Genomic DNA, 16,523 nt, shown 5'->3' with positions numbered 1-16,523 from the left:
ACCTGTTTTATATACGCGTGGAATCGTTTTCTATACGAGATCGCTGAAAAAAGTGCAGCCTTACCTAATGTCCACCTACTGTTACTCATTTTATATTAAGATTTAAAAATGTAGTTGGTATTGGCATGGTGAGTAACCTTCAGTAATAGTAATAAATCACACAGCAATAGTACATTCATGTAGTTGTAAAACGCATGATAATATATTTTAAGTGTTGAGTAACGTAATGGAATACACTACAAAATACATGTTGGGGCATGCATTCTGTAATCTGTAGTGGAATACATTTTAACCTTCCAACACTGGATATCTACATAATACTTATCTACTCTTACTCCTCTTACCTTCAACCATGCATGCACTTTCTTGTAGCATTTTCTGTTTTACGTTTAACCACTTTGTAAATAGTGCAGCCAAACTCCCTCTCCAGTGCTTCAGGTTTGATGTATTGCCCAAGGACAATTTGACACGTGCAGGAATCGGGGATCAAACCAACCAGAGAGAGGCTGAGAGGGATATTTGGAGATAAATATGTATTTGTACATTTGAAAGAGAAAACAGAAGCCATTCGAATAAATATAATGCAGTTTTGCTTGCATGGGAACACATGCAGGACAAACACAAAACAGAGTCTGTTTTGATATTTGAGAGACTAGGAGAGGAGACAGGAGATTAATATTTAAAGTCCCTCAGTCTCCAGGAGGATCGGGTTGGGGGTCGGGGTCAGTTTTTCCCCACAGATGTTTTTTGGGCGGTTTAACATCAGTGTTTGCTAAGTGTTACCTTGTTTATGTTATTCAATATACCAAAGCACCAATGACCTTTTTTAAAGTCCTCAATCTGATCACTTTTGATCAGTTTTGTTTTAAAAAAAAATCTCATCCTATTTATAACAATGCATTGAGTAAGACTGTGGTCAAAAGGTTTGCCAATCACAGCTTGATATGTTATGCCTGTGGAAGATCAGAGCTGTAGCTGAAAACTAAAACTTGGGCTTGACTTGAGGTCATGAAAATGAAAATGTTACTGCTTTGTGAATCCCCCAGTCCCAGACTTAACAGGATCAAATGTGCTGGCTAGTTAAAAGTAAACTCTCAGAACAAAAACAAAAAAAACATAACTTGAAGGCAGAAAGTTTGAACATTTTAATATCTGGTTTGTAAATTTGAAGGATTTTAGAATTAAGTACTCAACGATATGCTTGTTGACTTGGCTTTGGGAACTAGAGACTTGAAGCAGGTCTTGATCTGATAAATTTGTCATTTGAGTTGAACCTGACCTTACGTAGATTTTTTGGACCTTTTCTTTGACTTGAAATTTGCTCTGAGATTATTTTGATGTCATGAAACTACATTTTGACTCAACCTAAAGGATGCGATGGCGAGGTCTTACCATCAAGGACTTTAGAACTGCTTTGGTTCTTGCTCTGGCCAGTTTGAGACTTGATCTCAAAGGATTTTGACGTATTTCTAGGACTGAGGTTCAAGGTCTTAAAACTTGACTTGGCTTTGACCTCAGACATGGTTAGTCCACTTGACGTCCTATTTACTCTGATATGCTAAAGAAGTGACTGAACAAAAACTCACCTGAGATTTGATCTGGATCAGATTTTGTGGATCTTACTGTGCAACGTGACAGGTTCTTGTAGTTAAGTTCAAGTAATGTTCAAGTCAAGTCTCCACCTACCTCTATCCTTGCAACACAACTCTGAGGACAACTTTTAAAGTGCTCATGAGCAAGTTACTCACCTTTGTGCTGCACACAGAGCTACACCTCTAGCTGTGAAAGTGATGCAGAGCGGTGTTAAGAAGGCATGAAATCTGAAAACCTTTCCTGGCTTCAAAAAAAATTAACCTCAAATACTAACTGACAGGAGTGTGCGCATATTGTCATGTTTGTGTGTCTGCCCAAGTGTGCGTGTGTGTGTGCTCCATCATTTAACTGACCCCTGCTTGTCAGGTCACATCCTGTTCATATCTTTTTTGCTGGTTACCACTTGCTGTTTGCTTTGGCGGCTTTAGGTCTGTTGGGGTTCAGGTGTAAAGAGAGCAACCGAGTATGTTCGCACATTTGTGTGTAGCATGGCGCGCAGGCCTTTGTGTATGTGTGTACAATAACTGTATGTATGTGTGTGCTCCCAGTTATTTTAGGCACAGTCGCCATGGCCGTTTATTTTTAGGCCTGAAAGACTGTGTGTATGCATATGTGCATGTCTACAGGGATTTGTACACACTGTGCTAAGGTGTGTGTGTGTGTGTGTGTGTGTGTGTGTGTGTGTGTGTGTGTGTGTGTGTGTGTGTGTTTTGGCAGGGGAGCTTAGGAGGTTGTGGTGAGTTTGTGTGTTCAGGGCCGCTGGTGTGAAAGAGCAGTCAGAGCAGCGCTTCCCCCTGGAGAGAGGGTTTAATTTAGAAGAACAAGGCTCCTAACACACTCTTGTGCTGTTGCCGTCTCCTTGGCCTATCACTCCACACCTCATCCCTCCCCTTCCCCAGCTCTCTCTGCCACTCTATAAACCTTTAAGCATCTCTCCATCTTTTCTTCCCTTACTTGTTAACCTTTTTATAGATTTTATTTCATATCTGTTTCTTTGATTGTATAATCACACATTACTGGGTAAAAGGTTGCCAATAGTAGGTCAGCAATCTCTCCATTACTTTATTGTCTGCTATGATTTTGATTAATGCTATAAAGTTTTCTCTGAGGTTTTTTGTTTGTTTGTTTTTTCAAGCATTTGCATGTCTGGTTTCTTAGTAATAAATCACAAGTCTGGATGCTCATCAGGCAGGACTGTCAGAAATCCTGAAGCAGAGCAGGAAGGCTCAGACCAGGGTCATCATTCAAAAAATCAAAGGCCAGTACGGTGCTTATTTGTGCTCTGACTCAGTGCAAGAATAAGTCTACAAACAGTATGGAACACAATAAGTAAGCAAGCAAAACTTTACAGATATAGCACAATTAGTTCCAGGTGAGAACACAATGCACTGCAGAAAGCAGGAGCTGCCACAGACTGCTATGATCCTGGGTTTTCACCCAGGACTTTCAATTTCTGTCCGTTCCCTGTTTGTCATGGTTTGTGGTAGCTTTGCAGTTGAAAGTTTGGTCTAATATCGTGTTTTTGTCTAGGCTGTGTTCTTGTTCATATTAGGTATTTCTGGTTTTCCCTGGGAGTTTAATTCAATTCAGTTTTATTTATACAGCGCCAAATCACAATCACTATTGTAAGGTAGGCCCTACAATAATACATAACAATCTCTGTTCCTAATATCATGATTAGGTGGGTTATGTTCTTAACTTTAGTTGGTTTGTATTAGTTCCCTTATTTTCAGTTATCTACCTTTACGTTTTGGGACTCCACACAGCATTGCACATTGATGTTTAAGCTATATATAGATATTTATATATATATCAACAACTTGGTCAATAAAATAGTTAATAACAGACATACTGTAACTAGTAGATACAAATAAAAGGCAACAGTGGGATAGGAAACAATGATAAAACTGCTAAATCAATAAAAATGATTAAGAATATTATGAAATAGTAATGAAGATCAGCAGCAGCCCAGTATAACTGTAAAAAAAACTTTTTAAAAAAAATGAAATGGATAAAACAAGCAGATGTTTAATAAAACCGAGTGATTATTAACATCAGACTGAGATTACCGATCATGACTGCTGATAGGTCTGGGTTTTTAGTTTGGCTTTAAATATGGATGATCTTGGAGAATGCCAAATATAAATTGGCAGATTTTTCCAGTGTCTTCCAGGGAAGGAATCAGGCAGTCTGCTCTGCTTGACCTGAAGGGCAAAGCCTGTTTGTAGCTTCCTAGCATTTCTTGATGTCATAGTCCATGAAGGACCTTCAAAAATAAGCATTTAAATTTGAAAATTAATGCTAAAGCTAAGAAAGTTTTCACTGATTTCATACAAAAGTTCATATTAAATATAGCCAAAGTTTCACATGAAGTCAGTCTGCATACAAGTAATCCCTGTAAGTTAAAAATTAATGGGGGACAAGCAAGCTAGATAAGCTGTCTGCTCTACTGAACTCTACTTTCACTGCTCTGAGATCAGTCACCTCTTCCACTTTGCGTGGAAACAGAGCAGACAGCTCGAACATAAGCTCCGCTTTGTCATCGTAACAGATACATTTTCTGTTACTGACCACTTTAGCCAGCTTATGTAATGTACGGTACTTAGACGGCAGTGAAATAACCCCTTTAACCACGTTAGCAAAGAAATTCTCTAATCAAGCTGAACAGGCACAGACGCCACCAGCGCGTTCAGATCAGCCTTTCTGAGAAATCACTTGATTGAGTGAAGGGATACGTTTAACCAGCTGTTTTGTTGATACACCTTCATTTTCCATGAATGTATTTCGTCCCCTCTAGATATCGACAGTTAACCACGTCACATAGTGTTGAAGCTTTTGTGTAGGCATCTCTGTACTTTTGCTAAAAGAATGGTTCATAAAACAAATCCAACCACCACTTGTCATTGTCAGCTAATAGTACATTTTCAGATAATATCTACAAATGTAATAATATTTCATAATTCTTTACCATAAAGCAAAGATGGAGCAAATGAAGATAAAACAAGAGAGGATCATAATATCTGATTATGTTGTCCCTACCTAAAAGTCAAAGTGATGATAATGACTTGTTTTTGTTAGATCAAGTGTTATCACCACTTGTGTACTCCCCTCTTGTTTATAAACTTATATGAATGGGATTATATTCTGTTAAAGCTCCTTCCAAGCAAACCTAGCAGCTGCACAATATGAAGGATTTCTCAGCATGTTATTTAAGGTACCATGCAGCTACTAACCAACCCTGCACCACCTTTTCCCTCTGATCTTTTGCTAAGTCTGGTCCCGTCATCGCTGTGGGTGTTTGTGCTTGGCTCTTCCCTGAAATCACCTGTCCATCAAACAGTGTGGTCAGCTCTGTGACGTCTTTCCCCTTGCATTTTCTGTAGGTGGCAGACATGATGACTGTCCTAACTGCCCAGTTTGTCTATGTTGTCAGTTAAATGACCATTGCTACACAAGACACATCCCCTACTGAGGATTTTTCCCCCAGCTCTTCCAAACCAGCCCAGGTTCCTGCACACAGGAGCAAAGCAGGCAAAGAGCTTAACATTTACACTTCAGCTGCTTTAAATGAACTCTTAGTTGTGCTATATGACCAAAGTCCAGAGACTACTTTTTAACCCCTGCAGCTGATTGCCAAGCTTCATGTGAGTGTTTTTCATTTGCACTGCTGTGCATATGGAGTAGCCGGTCTGGCCGTCGTCTGCAGCTTTGAGCTGAAGTTGTTCTTGGCAGGATATTATTCTGAGGGAGAGCGCTCTCCCATAGTTGGAGGATAAATCCAGGTAAACCATTGGTATGCCGTGCGATAAATCTCTGTGGCATATAGCACTGCCAGAGGGCACACATGCGCACGATCAGACATCAAGTTCACAACAGCAGAGACCTGCAGTGCTGTCAGGTATATTTGGTGTGAGGAGACGGTTTCCTTGCTTCATATGTGAGAGTGTTTAGTAATTCTGTCGCTTCGTAATGACTGTTTTTGTTTCTGCGGTGATGAATGTGTTGTGGACCACCCTTTGGCCGGTGTCAGCCTCACTCCTCACCTAGTTGATTTATGCACTGAAGAGGTGCCCCGAGGGGAGTCTGCTCAGTATGTGTACGGTGTGAGCAGTGCTTATCAGTTACAGTGGACAACACTTAAAAACTGTTTATCTAAAGATTCCTTTTTTGGCCACATATGCAGGTGTAAGATGATGAGGTTCCAACGGGAACAATTTGATGACGTTTCTCTTGTGAGACGTCTATGTTTCTAATGTCACGCACTCCAATGATCTGTGCTAATGGAAACTGACAGAAATTTACTGCTGGACTGTGGCGACATCTAGTGGCCAGACCTGACTAGAGAACAGCCAGCGCTACACACCATGCAGTTCCACTTTATCTTGTTGCAGTCTTTATTAGAAACCTCTTAAAATTAGCCTCAACTTAGTTGATACACAGCACATGGTACACAGCAGATGGTAATCGACTTCAGGAGAACAAAGCGATCTGAGCACTCGACCCTCTACATTGATGGGGAGGAGGTAGAAAGGGTAGAAAGCTTTAAGTTCCTCAGAGTCCACATCTCGGCCGAGATGGTCCACAAACATCTCCCACCAGGTAGGGAAAGCACGACAAAGGCTTTACTTCCTCAGGAAACTACGTCAGGCCCAATTACCCCAAAGACTGCTAGTAAACTTCTACCGCTCCATCAGCGAGAGCCTTCTGACTTACTGCTGCACACTCTGGTTCAACTGCTGCACCGTGGAGGACAAGAGGAAACTGCAGCGGGTGGTGATGGCAGCAGAGCGGGCAATCGGCACCTCACTGACACCCCTCAGAGACATCTATACTGGCAGACTTCAGCAGAAAGCCAGCATCATCATCAAAGACCCCTCGCACCCTGGACATTCACTTTTTCGCCCCCTTCCCTCTGGTAAACGTTACAGGTCCATTAGGTCGAAGGCAAACAGACTCAAGTTTTTACCCACAGGCTGTCAAACATTATCCACCCTGATTGGAGGATAACTGCACTGCCAACACTCATGGACATTACACCTTATTTATAAATCGTATTTCTATTTATACTTCAATGCAACCAACATCCCTACCTCTTTAAACTGTATTTATTATAACCTTATTTAGTATAGTTGCAACAGCACCCCCCCCCCTCCACACACACACACTCAATGTGCAATATTACCCCCACACACACTCACACTCAATATCACTGATCACACTGCACTTCTCAATGCACCTGCTAGTTAGATGGCATGTATGTGTATGTATGTAGATGTAAGCGTGTATGTTTGCAGTTGTGTGTGTATAACTTGTACATATCTTTCTTGTGTAAATGTAAATATGTCTGTTATTGTGTAAATACTTACGCTATTGTGTACTTCACACACATGGAGAAATGCCAAACTGCCTTTCATTGTTCTTGTAACAGTGACAATAAAAAGCTATTCTATTCATATTACAGCTATATGTGTAGCAAACTGGGGCTGGTGGTTTAGGAAAGTCCCCAGGAAAAGGTGGTTCTCATATAGTTTGATTCCATGTGTGCCCTCACAGGGAACGGTTACTGCAAACCATTAATAAGTTGTTCTGGTGATGAAATATTTTGGTCCCGATGGGTTTGGTCTTTTCCAGGATTTCACGCGACATTAGAGATCACTGATGGCAGTTAAATCCAGGGACCTTTGTTGTGACCAAATGTCAGTCTCTCTGAAGACATATAAGAGATTTGTGACCAACTTCTTGCTCTTGTCCAAGTCATTTCTCAATGAGGTCATAAATCAAGAAATTCTTTTACTTTTACATTGTTCTTTCTTAACCATAAATAACACAGGCTTAAAGAATTTCTGCATTGGCTACACGTATCTTTTTATGTGAAATCTATGAACTATTAAAGGTCATTACAGATTATTCACTAAAAGCACCAACAAGGTGTTCCCCTATTAGCTGAGAACTTGGTGTACCTTGGCATGGTGTGCAGTGTGTGCTTAAAAAATTGGAGGGAAATGCTCGAGTGAATGAAAAAGAACTGGTAAGCCTAAAAAGAAAAATCCAGTAAAGACCTGACACAGAACCTGAGAGATGCATCTGAACCATCTACTGTTCACTGAAGTCAAAACAGAAATGGACTCAGAAGAAAGGTGGCTGTCAGGAAGTTATTCTTAAGGAAAGGGAACAAGGAAAAAGCCTCATGTATGCCAAATTACAGAAATGAAATATAAAAACTGACTAAAAATCCGTGTAAATAGGTCTTATGGAGTTGTGAACCTAAATTTTTAATTGTTGTTCCAAATCAACGTCAATATGTATAAAGGAGGTGAGTAGAGAGGTACAACAGTGTCCACAGCCATCTGTAAAACATGGTGGAGGCTCTGTGGGGCTTCATTTCAACCAGTGTTGTTGGCAACCTTGTCAGAATTGATGGAATTATGAACACAGAACAGTGCTGATGATTGGCAATGGTTTCATTATTAAGTTTGAGTGTGTTTGTATTGTTGGAAGATCAGCCTTCACCCCATTCCGAGGTCCATAGTTGTTCTGATGCAGGTTATCATGAAGGATGTTCTGTACATTGCTGCATTCATCTTTCCCTCGACACTCACTAATCTCCCAGTTCCTGCTGCTGAAAAACAGCCCCACAGCATGAAGCTGATAGCCCCATGCTTCACCGTAGGACTCATATTGGCCTGGTGATGAGCGGTGCATGGTTTCCTCCAGATATAACTCTTGGCGTTCAGGACAAAGAGGTCAATCTTGTTTTATCAAAGACTGAACAAAAAAAAAAAACTTTAAAATTTTTGATAAAGGCAGCATTGTGTTAACGAATCTTGAGGCAAGTATCTGCAACAAGTCTGTACTGCTGTTCAACTCATAGCCAGCAGAGGGAGCACAATTGATTTGTGTCTGCAAACTCTTTCTCTGTAAAACTACAGGTTACAGATCACGGGAGATGGGAAACCTCTGTCCTTTGGACTAAGCATCAGACATGACCTCAGTCAAAGAAAAACTTAAAAATCTATTAGGTTAAATGCCACAAAATCATTTATGAATATCTTCTTCTTCTTCTTTTGTCACACTTCCTTTTTGGATCACCACAGTGGATCATCTGGCTCCATCTCACACCATCCCTATCATCCTCTATCATAACAACCATCTGCATGTCCTTATGAATCATGTTTGCATATGATTTTACACCAAATGCCCTTCCTACCACACCCTCACTCTCTCTGTGGCTGGGTTCATTTATGAATATCTAACAGTTATAATTCATTCTCAAAGACAGTTAGACTCACACTAATAAATGTAAAGTATTCATAACCTAAACAGCATTTCCTCAGTAAATATATAATAAATTTGATAGTTTGGTGCAGGTCTGTAAAGCAGAACAGGAAATTGCTTGGGTTAAGTCATATTCATGAATCTGAACATGTATATGTTTACACATCTATCAGTGAATATTTTCTTCTTTTTTCATGAATACAGACATAAACATGTCACAGTACACATACAAGCAAAAAAGGATCAGCATTTGGTAGCAGTTTTTTTTAATGATGCAGACATATTCTGAAACAATTTGCCAAATCTACCAAAATTCATGGAGTTTGCCTTAATGTGGGATCCAGAATTATTGGTTTTGTTTTTGTTTTTTATTAGATTTTATTTTATTTTATTTTAACTTTTTATTTTTAATTCAGTTTCAGTTAGTTTCCAAAATGTGTTTGCGCATTTCAGTTTCGTTTTTGTTATTTGAATATCTTTGATTCTAGTTTAGCTTTTATTAGTTTCAGTGTTAGTTTTAGTATATATATTTTTAATTATTACGCCAGAGAAACAATTTAGGAATATCAGTATATTTTATTATATTTCAACAGAAACAGTTGGAAGAAGTTGACTCAGTCTTGTAGACATACAAAGTCTCAATAAACATGTCCATAAAAGCCTGATCAGGGAGTTTGTGACAGCATTTTATTTTTATCAGATTAACAAATACAAAACTAAGACTATTTTTTCCACATTTTTTTTCTTTGTTTGTTTGTTTATTGTTTGTTTTTTAGTTTTCCCAAGTTCACAAACTACATAAGACCTATCGAGGGCACCAATGTGGTTTTGTTGCCTCTAGGTGACCGCAAATTTGAATAGAAAAAGAAGGAAAAATATCCGGAACCTTCCACAAATGCCCGCAGACTAAACACGGACTTGTTTGTTGGTAGCACTAGTGATCGTCTAGTAGCTAGCTGCAGTCAGTTTACAAGCTGATTAAGGGTGGTCAAAGCACGTTATAACGCCTTTTCTACTTGTTGTCTTTACTTTGTCAACTGTAGGGTAAGTGTACCATTATCAGAATCTAAAATGCTGCTGGCGATTGAAATGTTACTCTATTAAAACCAAACTCTTAGCTCGCTAATATTAGCTACATGTACAGAGACGATCTTGGCGATAAAGGATTAGAGCTGCACATTTAGGACGTTTAGATTTCTCTTTTTGTGGAGCACTTGACTTGTGTCGGCACAGTTGTTTTCGCTCTTGTTGCTGTTGCAGCTTTACAGCCAAAGCTAACGCTCATTTATCATCCATTAACTCCGTTAATGGTTTTTGTTCGAAAATAAGGGGGAAAGATCGTTCAAACTTCCCGCAGTCCAGGGAATGAAAATGTAAGGTCCTAACTAAACTCCTAAAACTGTGTAAATGTGGAACGCATTCATCATAAAGCTGGTTATGACACTGCCTAAAATACTTGTTTAATTTCCTAAACATACAGATGAGAGAAGGAGCAAAATCACAAGTTATAAAAGGCCTACATACACAAACACACACTGGATAATTGGAGGGAAAGGGGAGGGGTGATGTGATGCATTTAAATAAGTATTTAAATGTATAAAATCCACAATTAGTTAAGTAAACTTGATATATTTCTCATTTTGTGGGTCATTTTTGTTAAAAGTTGCGCTTTTTGTGTCTTAATCTTCTACATCAAAGGGTTTAGTTCTTTTGTTTCCTTTTTTATTTAAATGTTCTCAAATTTCTGTATTGTGAATAGTTGCCACCTTGATGTCACGGCTGTATAATTGGGCAGTGGATTGTAAACCTTGGAACTACAGCTTCTCTCACCCACTCGTTTTTGTTGTTTTCCTCATTTGTTTGTTTCACTAGCTGTTCATTAGGTTTAGCTAGTTATGTGTTACTGAACTCTTCTTGATCACATTAGACAATCCATCATGATTTGCTCTCATATTGACTCTATTTTTAGTCACAATATATGGTTTTCTTTTTAATGTTTTGTCACTGTGAGACCATTTGACGCTCGTCTCTTGTTACATTTCTAGTGGACCATCACCATGGAGCCTGCGTGTCGTAAAGACAAACCAAAGCTGAACTCAACCCCGACCAGAGGAGACAGAGCCAAGCAGAAGTCTGCACAGCAAGAGCTCAAGCAGCGGCAGAGAGCAGAGGTGGCCATCATCCCCTTTTGTTATTAAACCTAGCACACATACCCCAACCTAAAATCATAAACAGACATTAAATTTGATTGCTTTCTTTCATTTGCAGATCTATGCTTTGAACAAGGTGATGACAGAGTTGGAGCAGCAGCAGTTTGAGGCCTTTTGTAAACAGATGCAGTCACAAGGAGAATGATGCTCTGTCCTCCTATTTTACACACCCTCCAAAAACACCATGGAGAGACACACACACAGACTGCTCTCTTATATTCAGCTGCATCTCTGTTGTTGCCACCTGCTGGAAACAATTTAAAAAGTATTTGTTTCTGGTGTTGAATCAGGCAACATGTGACATTTAACAGACTCCAGTTCCTGGCCCTGCAGCGGACTTGAAAATGCCACACATTAGTTGTTGTAAGCTGATGTTGAGGCGCATCAGGTTACTGATGTTTCCTTTCCCCGAGGTGTGCATGTGAAAGGTGTCCAGGTCAAACATGCATAGTGATATTTTTACCTGCTTTCTTAACCCAGGAAGTCTCAGCCAACCGGAAATGGGTTTAAGGCTGATATCCATGAGAGGAGAGATGTTTTTGGACCTCTCCTCTAACAACTCATTGTCACTTTGCAACAGTGAGTTGTTAAGAGCCTGTTTTGACAGAGTGCTTTATTTTTAACTTCTTAATATTTAAAGCTTGCTGCAGGCGTTAAAGTACCATAGTAATGAGGAAAAATCACAGCTTTACTGAAGAAATCATCAGTTTTGGCACAGCTCCGGTCATAAACATTGCTAGTCTGTACATTATGCTCTCCTGACTTGTTGTCACCTGCCTACGTTTTTATTAGGAGTATTTTAATATCCTGCTATCACTCCTCCACTCCACTGTGTTTTTCAGCCAGTACCTTACAGTGATGTCTCACTCTGACCCAATCACAGACTGTAGATGGTCACATTTTTATGTCCTACTGCGAGTGAAGTCTATTCTATCTGTCCGTGTGATTTCCAGTGATGGTATGTGCTCTGTCAGTCTGTCTGTTAGTTATCCGGATGAATGCTTTGGATGAATTTGCCATCGTATGTGAATTTCGGCCCAGCTTTGAGATGAAGAACTGTTTCAGCTGATCTGGATTCACGTACCTTTGGAAGCCTTCTTTACCATTACTACATATGTAGTGTCAGACATTCTTAAATACATACCCTGTTGTATAAGAACAGCTGTCCTGATGTTTTGAAGAGAATATCACAAACTAATTCAGAGGCACACATCCTTTTGGATTCAGGGACTTCTAGGTGGAGGTAGTGGAGCTGCAGACTGGTCGAAGTCTTGGAGAAACAAAGTTCTTTGGTCCATGTTAGCTCTTCAGATTTTGTCTGAAAGTTTTCATTCTCTTACCAGCATACTTAATGCAACACTACGCTCCGCTCTGGCCATGAGGCTGTTTTTCCGTGATTCATGAACACAAATTAATAGTAACTTTAAAATCCATTGTCCTTAATATCTGTGTGTTACCACAGCTCATATAGACTCGTCAGAGTCTCACTGATCTGTACACGAGCTACTCCTGCATGTTTTTGCCACAGTCACTAATTTTGTAACCTATAAATATTTGTATTGTTTGTTACCCTATGGCATCTACTCTGACCTGAGTATGATTTATAAAAAAATAAAAAGTGAGTTTTTTTGAATATGTGCTTTCATTTGTTTGTGTTTTGACAAAACTTTATCTGTCAGACGAATTAACACAAAAAGCCATCAACAGCAGCTACTTCCTGAGTTCTTCATCTCCAAAGACACCAACAGATCAGCAGCTCTTATATTTAACACCCCAGCTTTTTTGTAAGGGTGTGGTGGTAAGATTACCCCTCTGCTCTGTAGCAGAACAGAAGTATTAAAAGAAAAATATTTGAATAAATTACCGAACATTTGTATATGACGTATTGATTCATGGTCCATCGAGAAAGCCTTTGTGACCACATATAGTCAGCAGTAGCAGAGGAAGTACGTCCATCTTGATATTCTCAACCCCCTACAAGCAGTCTTTTTATAAATGAGGACAAGTCATAATCCGTTGAATTCTTTATTAACTTTTTGGTTTATATCCTAATTATAATTCCAGGTTAACTGATAAAATGTGGTCACTTTCAGAACCCCACTCATCAAGTCAGTCCCTTAGTTCAACCCACAGTGTAGTTCCACAGAGGTAGTAGTTAACAGATTATGTAGTAGATAATAACTGGTGCAGGCAGCAGTTTAAGGATTTTCAGGTTAGTAAAGCCAAGATGACACGACGGTAGGGTTTTGTTGTGTCATTTTACAAATGTGAAGCAGTGTTTTCACAGCATGAAAAGCAAAATGCAGGATAAGGCAAAGCTGGCCATCAATCGAAAGCTCTGACAATAATATTCTAGTTCTTTATTCTCCACCTTTCACTATTATGTGGTTCCCTTTTTCTGTTGTCAGTGCTGCTTAAACCTCAATAGTAACGGAGCTTCCAGTGACACGGACTCCAAACCAGCCATCCCAGAACTTAGTGTCTTGTCCTCCATGTTCAAAGGAAATGAAACGCATCCCAGGGCCATAGTCAGAAAACGTGTGGTTAACCTGCAGTACAGACAGAAAACCACTGTGAGCTGTAATGCAGGATACAGAGCACTGTGTTTGTCACACATTTATAAGAATCTGATTTTTTACTGTTAAAGGGGCTTTTAAAAACCTCTTTCCATGAGCAGTCATCACAGTCGGGGTCCAGAGTCACCGAATCTGGTCTGAACTCCTGTATGACTTCGTGGTTCTCATCTAGCAGACACGCGGTCATCTGGTAGGTGCAGCCACAGTCCGTCCTCCCACAGTACCTGCAGGATGAGCTTCCCTTTAATCACTGAGTCTGTTCTCTGACACAAAGGAAACAACGTGTCTGTTCAGACGTGTCCTACCAGTCTTGTACTGTGACAGGAGGCTGTGCATCCAGCTGATCAGATGAGAATCCCTCTGCCAGCAGGTCAATCACCTGCCTCTTCAGACACAGCCTGGGACACACAGGATATATTTGCAAACTGAACTAATTTTGGGAAGAAAACAAAAAAAGCATTCTGCCACATATATGATGTTTAAATTGAACTTAATATGTTTCATGTGAATAACAAAGTTGTAGTTTAGTAAAACCTTATGCATGTACATATGTTGTTGAGACAGACTCAATAATACTGTTAGAACTATGCGCTGTATTATAGAGTATCATAACTGTCTGTCCAAACATTTTAACGTCTTATGGGGCGATCGTGGCTCAAGAGTTGGGAGTTCGCCTTGTAATCGGAAGGTTGCCGGTTCAAGCCCGGCTTGGACAGTCTCGGTCGTTGTGTCCTTGGGCAAGACACTTCACCCGTTGCCTACTGGTGGTGGTCAGAGGGCCCGGTGGCGCCAGTGTCCGGCAGCCTCGCCTCTGTCAGTGCGCCCCAGGGTGGCTGTGGCTACAATGTAGCTGCCATCACCAGTGTGTGAATGGGTGGCTGACTGGTTGTGTAAAGTGCTTTGGGGTCCTTAGGGACTAGTAAATCGCTATATAAATACTTGCCATTTAAACCTTTTCCAGTGACCCTAAAAGAAGCCTGACAGAATGTAGTGGTGTGACCAATACTCATATGTTGTATGTGATAACTACTCACTCAAAGGAGGTTGCAAAGTATTTAGTCACTCCTTCACTGCAAAAGTCATGACCACAGTCTCCCGGCATGTCCTCCACCTTCCACTGGCTCCCACCATTCTCTATCAGCTCCCAGAATTTCAGCTCATCTGGGAGGGAAATCCACAGTCTCAAGCTTCCAGTCACAGTATTATGTTTCGTTTTGTTTTGTTTTTTACATGAGCTTTATTGGGTCAAATACAAGAGCACAATTAGTTGCATTTGAGTGCTGGCCAGCACGAAACGGCCTCAAAAACAAGACCAGAACTAATAGTTTTTAAAAAGAAATCTAATTTAGTCTTGATCTGGTGAGTAACTTGTTAGCTATGCAACTTCTGTTATGAAATAGTTATGAGTAAGTTATGAGAAACAAAAGTGAACAAAGCTGGCAGCTGTTCTCAGTGTCACATCCTAAAATATCACGGTAAAAGGCAGAAATCATTAGCAAGTTATTGAACACAGTCAGATACCTCCCCTCAGAACTTGGTGAAGACCAAAAGCAGAGCCAAGAAGGAAAGTGGACACTGGACTACCATTCACCGGGTGCCTAGAAACATGTTTCTAAATGAATAACACTTACTTCTTGTGTGTATGTCTCCTGTTCGTTATTGTTTCTCCCTGTGCCCCATTTCCAGTCTACCCAAAGCATCTTGTGCTCCCTCTTTCGGATCAGTGGCCTCCCCGTGAACCTCCTTATGTGTGCACTGCTCCCTGTCTCATCTTTGACTGCTTGGATTCTGCCTTGCTTTGTAACTTTGGAGGTATCCTGTATCCTACACTAGGCTCTTGTGTACATGTAAGAGGTTCATACAAGAGGTAAGCTCTGCAAAAAGTAAAAGTTATAAACAAAATGTCAAAACTACTCCTTTAAAAAGCATCTGATGAAATGCTCATCATGCTCTCTAATCCACTGAGGGAAAAATAATATCTTACCTTCTCCGCTGGGGTTCTTCAGCAGGTTTCTGGCCATGATTACAGCTCACTCAGAGAAGGCACGACCTGCACAGGAAAAACAGGAAATTGCTACTTGGACCAGTATTACAATTTAAACCAGATCCTTCATGTAGGTATTGGCTTAGCTGCAGGAGAGGTACTCATACAGGTCTCTTCTATATTACACAGTAGTGTGCTGGAACAGTAGTGTGTGTGTGTGTCATGCCAGCTGGAAGACTGCTGAACTCCACTCAATGGGGAACGTCCAATAAGGCAAAGGCTTGTGCTCGGGAAGCACATGTAAATAAACATCCAAGGAGAATCATAGTGACTTTGGGACTCTTAGTGGTCACATGGTGCTAGAGTTTCCTTTACAGCAAAAGGCTGTTTTAAATTGACTGAAATCTTTGTGACATTTGGTGCAATCAATGATCAGCATATGTGGTTTAGGTGGGCTCAGGAGCATATGAGGTGAGACCTATAGTCTCAAAAACATCCCAACCCAAACACTAATACCCTGTCTGCTGACTCACAGCACAGCAGAGAGGGTGAAAGCCTCACGCTTTACATGCTGAATAGGAGGCATCACAGAGGATCAAGCAGTCATCAGACAGACATCAGTCAGCAGGAAAACAACCAGGGATAGCAACACTTTTAAACTCTAGCAGCTCGAATACAGCGTATGTACAGTGCCTGGTCATTAGCTTTCTCTTTATATGCCTGGTGTTTGTGTGCTTCAGCACTGGTACCAACAATGTTTTTTAAGATGAGCTAATCATTTTTGCATTAAGGCCCAAAACGATAACTTGTCATTTTAGTCTCACAGAGTTTTGTGCATCAAACACTGTGCAAGATACTGGATCTGCATGTTGCTGTTCACTGAGA

At 40.3% G+C, this 16,523-nt stretch overlaps 2 protein-coding genes across 2 annotated transcripts; one reads left to right on the top strand and one right to left on the bottom strand.

Moving 5' to 3' along the window:
• The first annotated feature begins 9,773 nt into the window (after positions 1 to 9,773).
• Positions 9,774 to 12,613, top strand: svbp (small vasohibin binding protein). Its single transcript, XM_005726662.1, has 3 exons — positions 9,774 to 9,912; positions 10,914 to 11,039; positions 11,137 to 12,613. The coding sequence occupies exons 2-3, from the start codon at positions 10,926 to 10,928 to the stop codon at positions 11,221 to 11,223; spliced, it is 201 nt and encodes a 66-aa protein (XP_005726719.1). The 5' UTR covers positions 9,774 to 9,912; positions 10,914 to 10,925; the 3' UTR covers positions 11,224 to 12,613.
• A 482-nt stretch (positions 12,614 to 13,095) lies between these two features.
• Positions 13,096 to 15,831, bottom strand: fbxo2 (F-box protein 2). The gene is made up of 5 exons (XM_005726661.2): positions 15,639 to 15,831; positions 14,689 to 14,815; positions 13,960 to 14,052; positions 13,740 to 13,878; positions 13,096 to 13,627 (listed from the first exon to the last, which is right to left on the bottom strand). Exons 1-5 carry the CDS (start codon positions 15,673 to 15,675, stop codon positions 13,493 to 13,495), a joined length of 531 nt encoding a protein of 176 aa, XP_005726718.1. The 5' UTR covers positions 15,676 to 15,831; the 3' UTR covers positions 13,096 to 13,492.
• Between the last annotated feature and the right edge of the window lie 692 nt (positions 15,832 to 16,523).

This window comes from Pundamilia nyererei, unplaced genomic scaffold (genome assembly GCF_000239375.1).
Source record: "Pundamilia nyererei isolate P.nyererei 1_Seehausen unplaced genomic scaffold, PunNye1.0 scaffold00021, whole genome shotgun sequence".
NCBI classification, from domain to species: domain Eukaryota; kingdom Metazoa; phylum Chordata; class Actinopteri; order Cichliformes; family Cichlidae; genus Pundamilia; species Pundamilia nyererei.
The sequence above is the reverse complement of the archived record's forward strand: the minus strand, read 5'-3'. Positions and strand labels throughout refer to the sequence as shown.

Coding starts and splice junctions, on each gene's coding strand:
- fbxo2 (XM_005726661.2), bottom strand. CDS start 15,675: ATGGCCAGAAACCTGCTGAAGAACCCCAGCGGAGAAG. Junction 13,879..13,959: donor CCTGTCACAGTACAAGACTG/GTAGGACACGTC, acceptor CTCATCCTGCAG/GTACTGTGGGAGGACGGACT. Junction 13,628..13,739: donor ATGACTGCTCATGGAAAGAG/GTTTTTAAAAGC, acceptor TCTGTACTGCAG/GTTAACCACACGTTTTCTGA.
- svbp (XM_005726662.1), top strand. CDS start 10,926: ATGGAGCCTGCGTGTCGTAAAGACAAACCAAAGCTGAACTCAACCCCG. Junction 11,040..11,136: donor AGCAGCGGCAGAGAGCAGAG/GTGGCCATCATC, acceptor TTTCATTTGCAG/ATCTATGCTTTGAACAAGGT.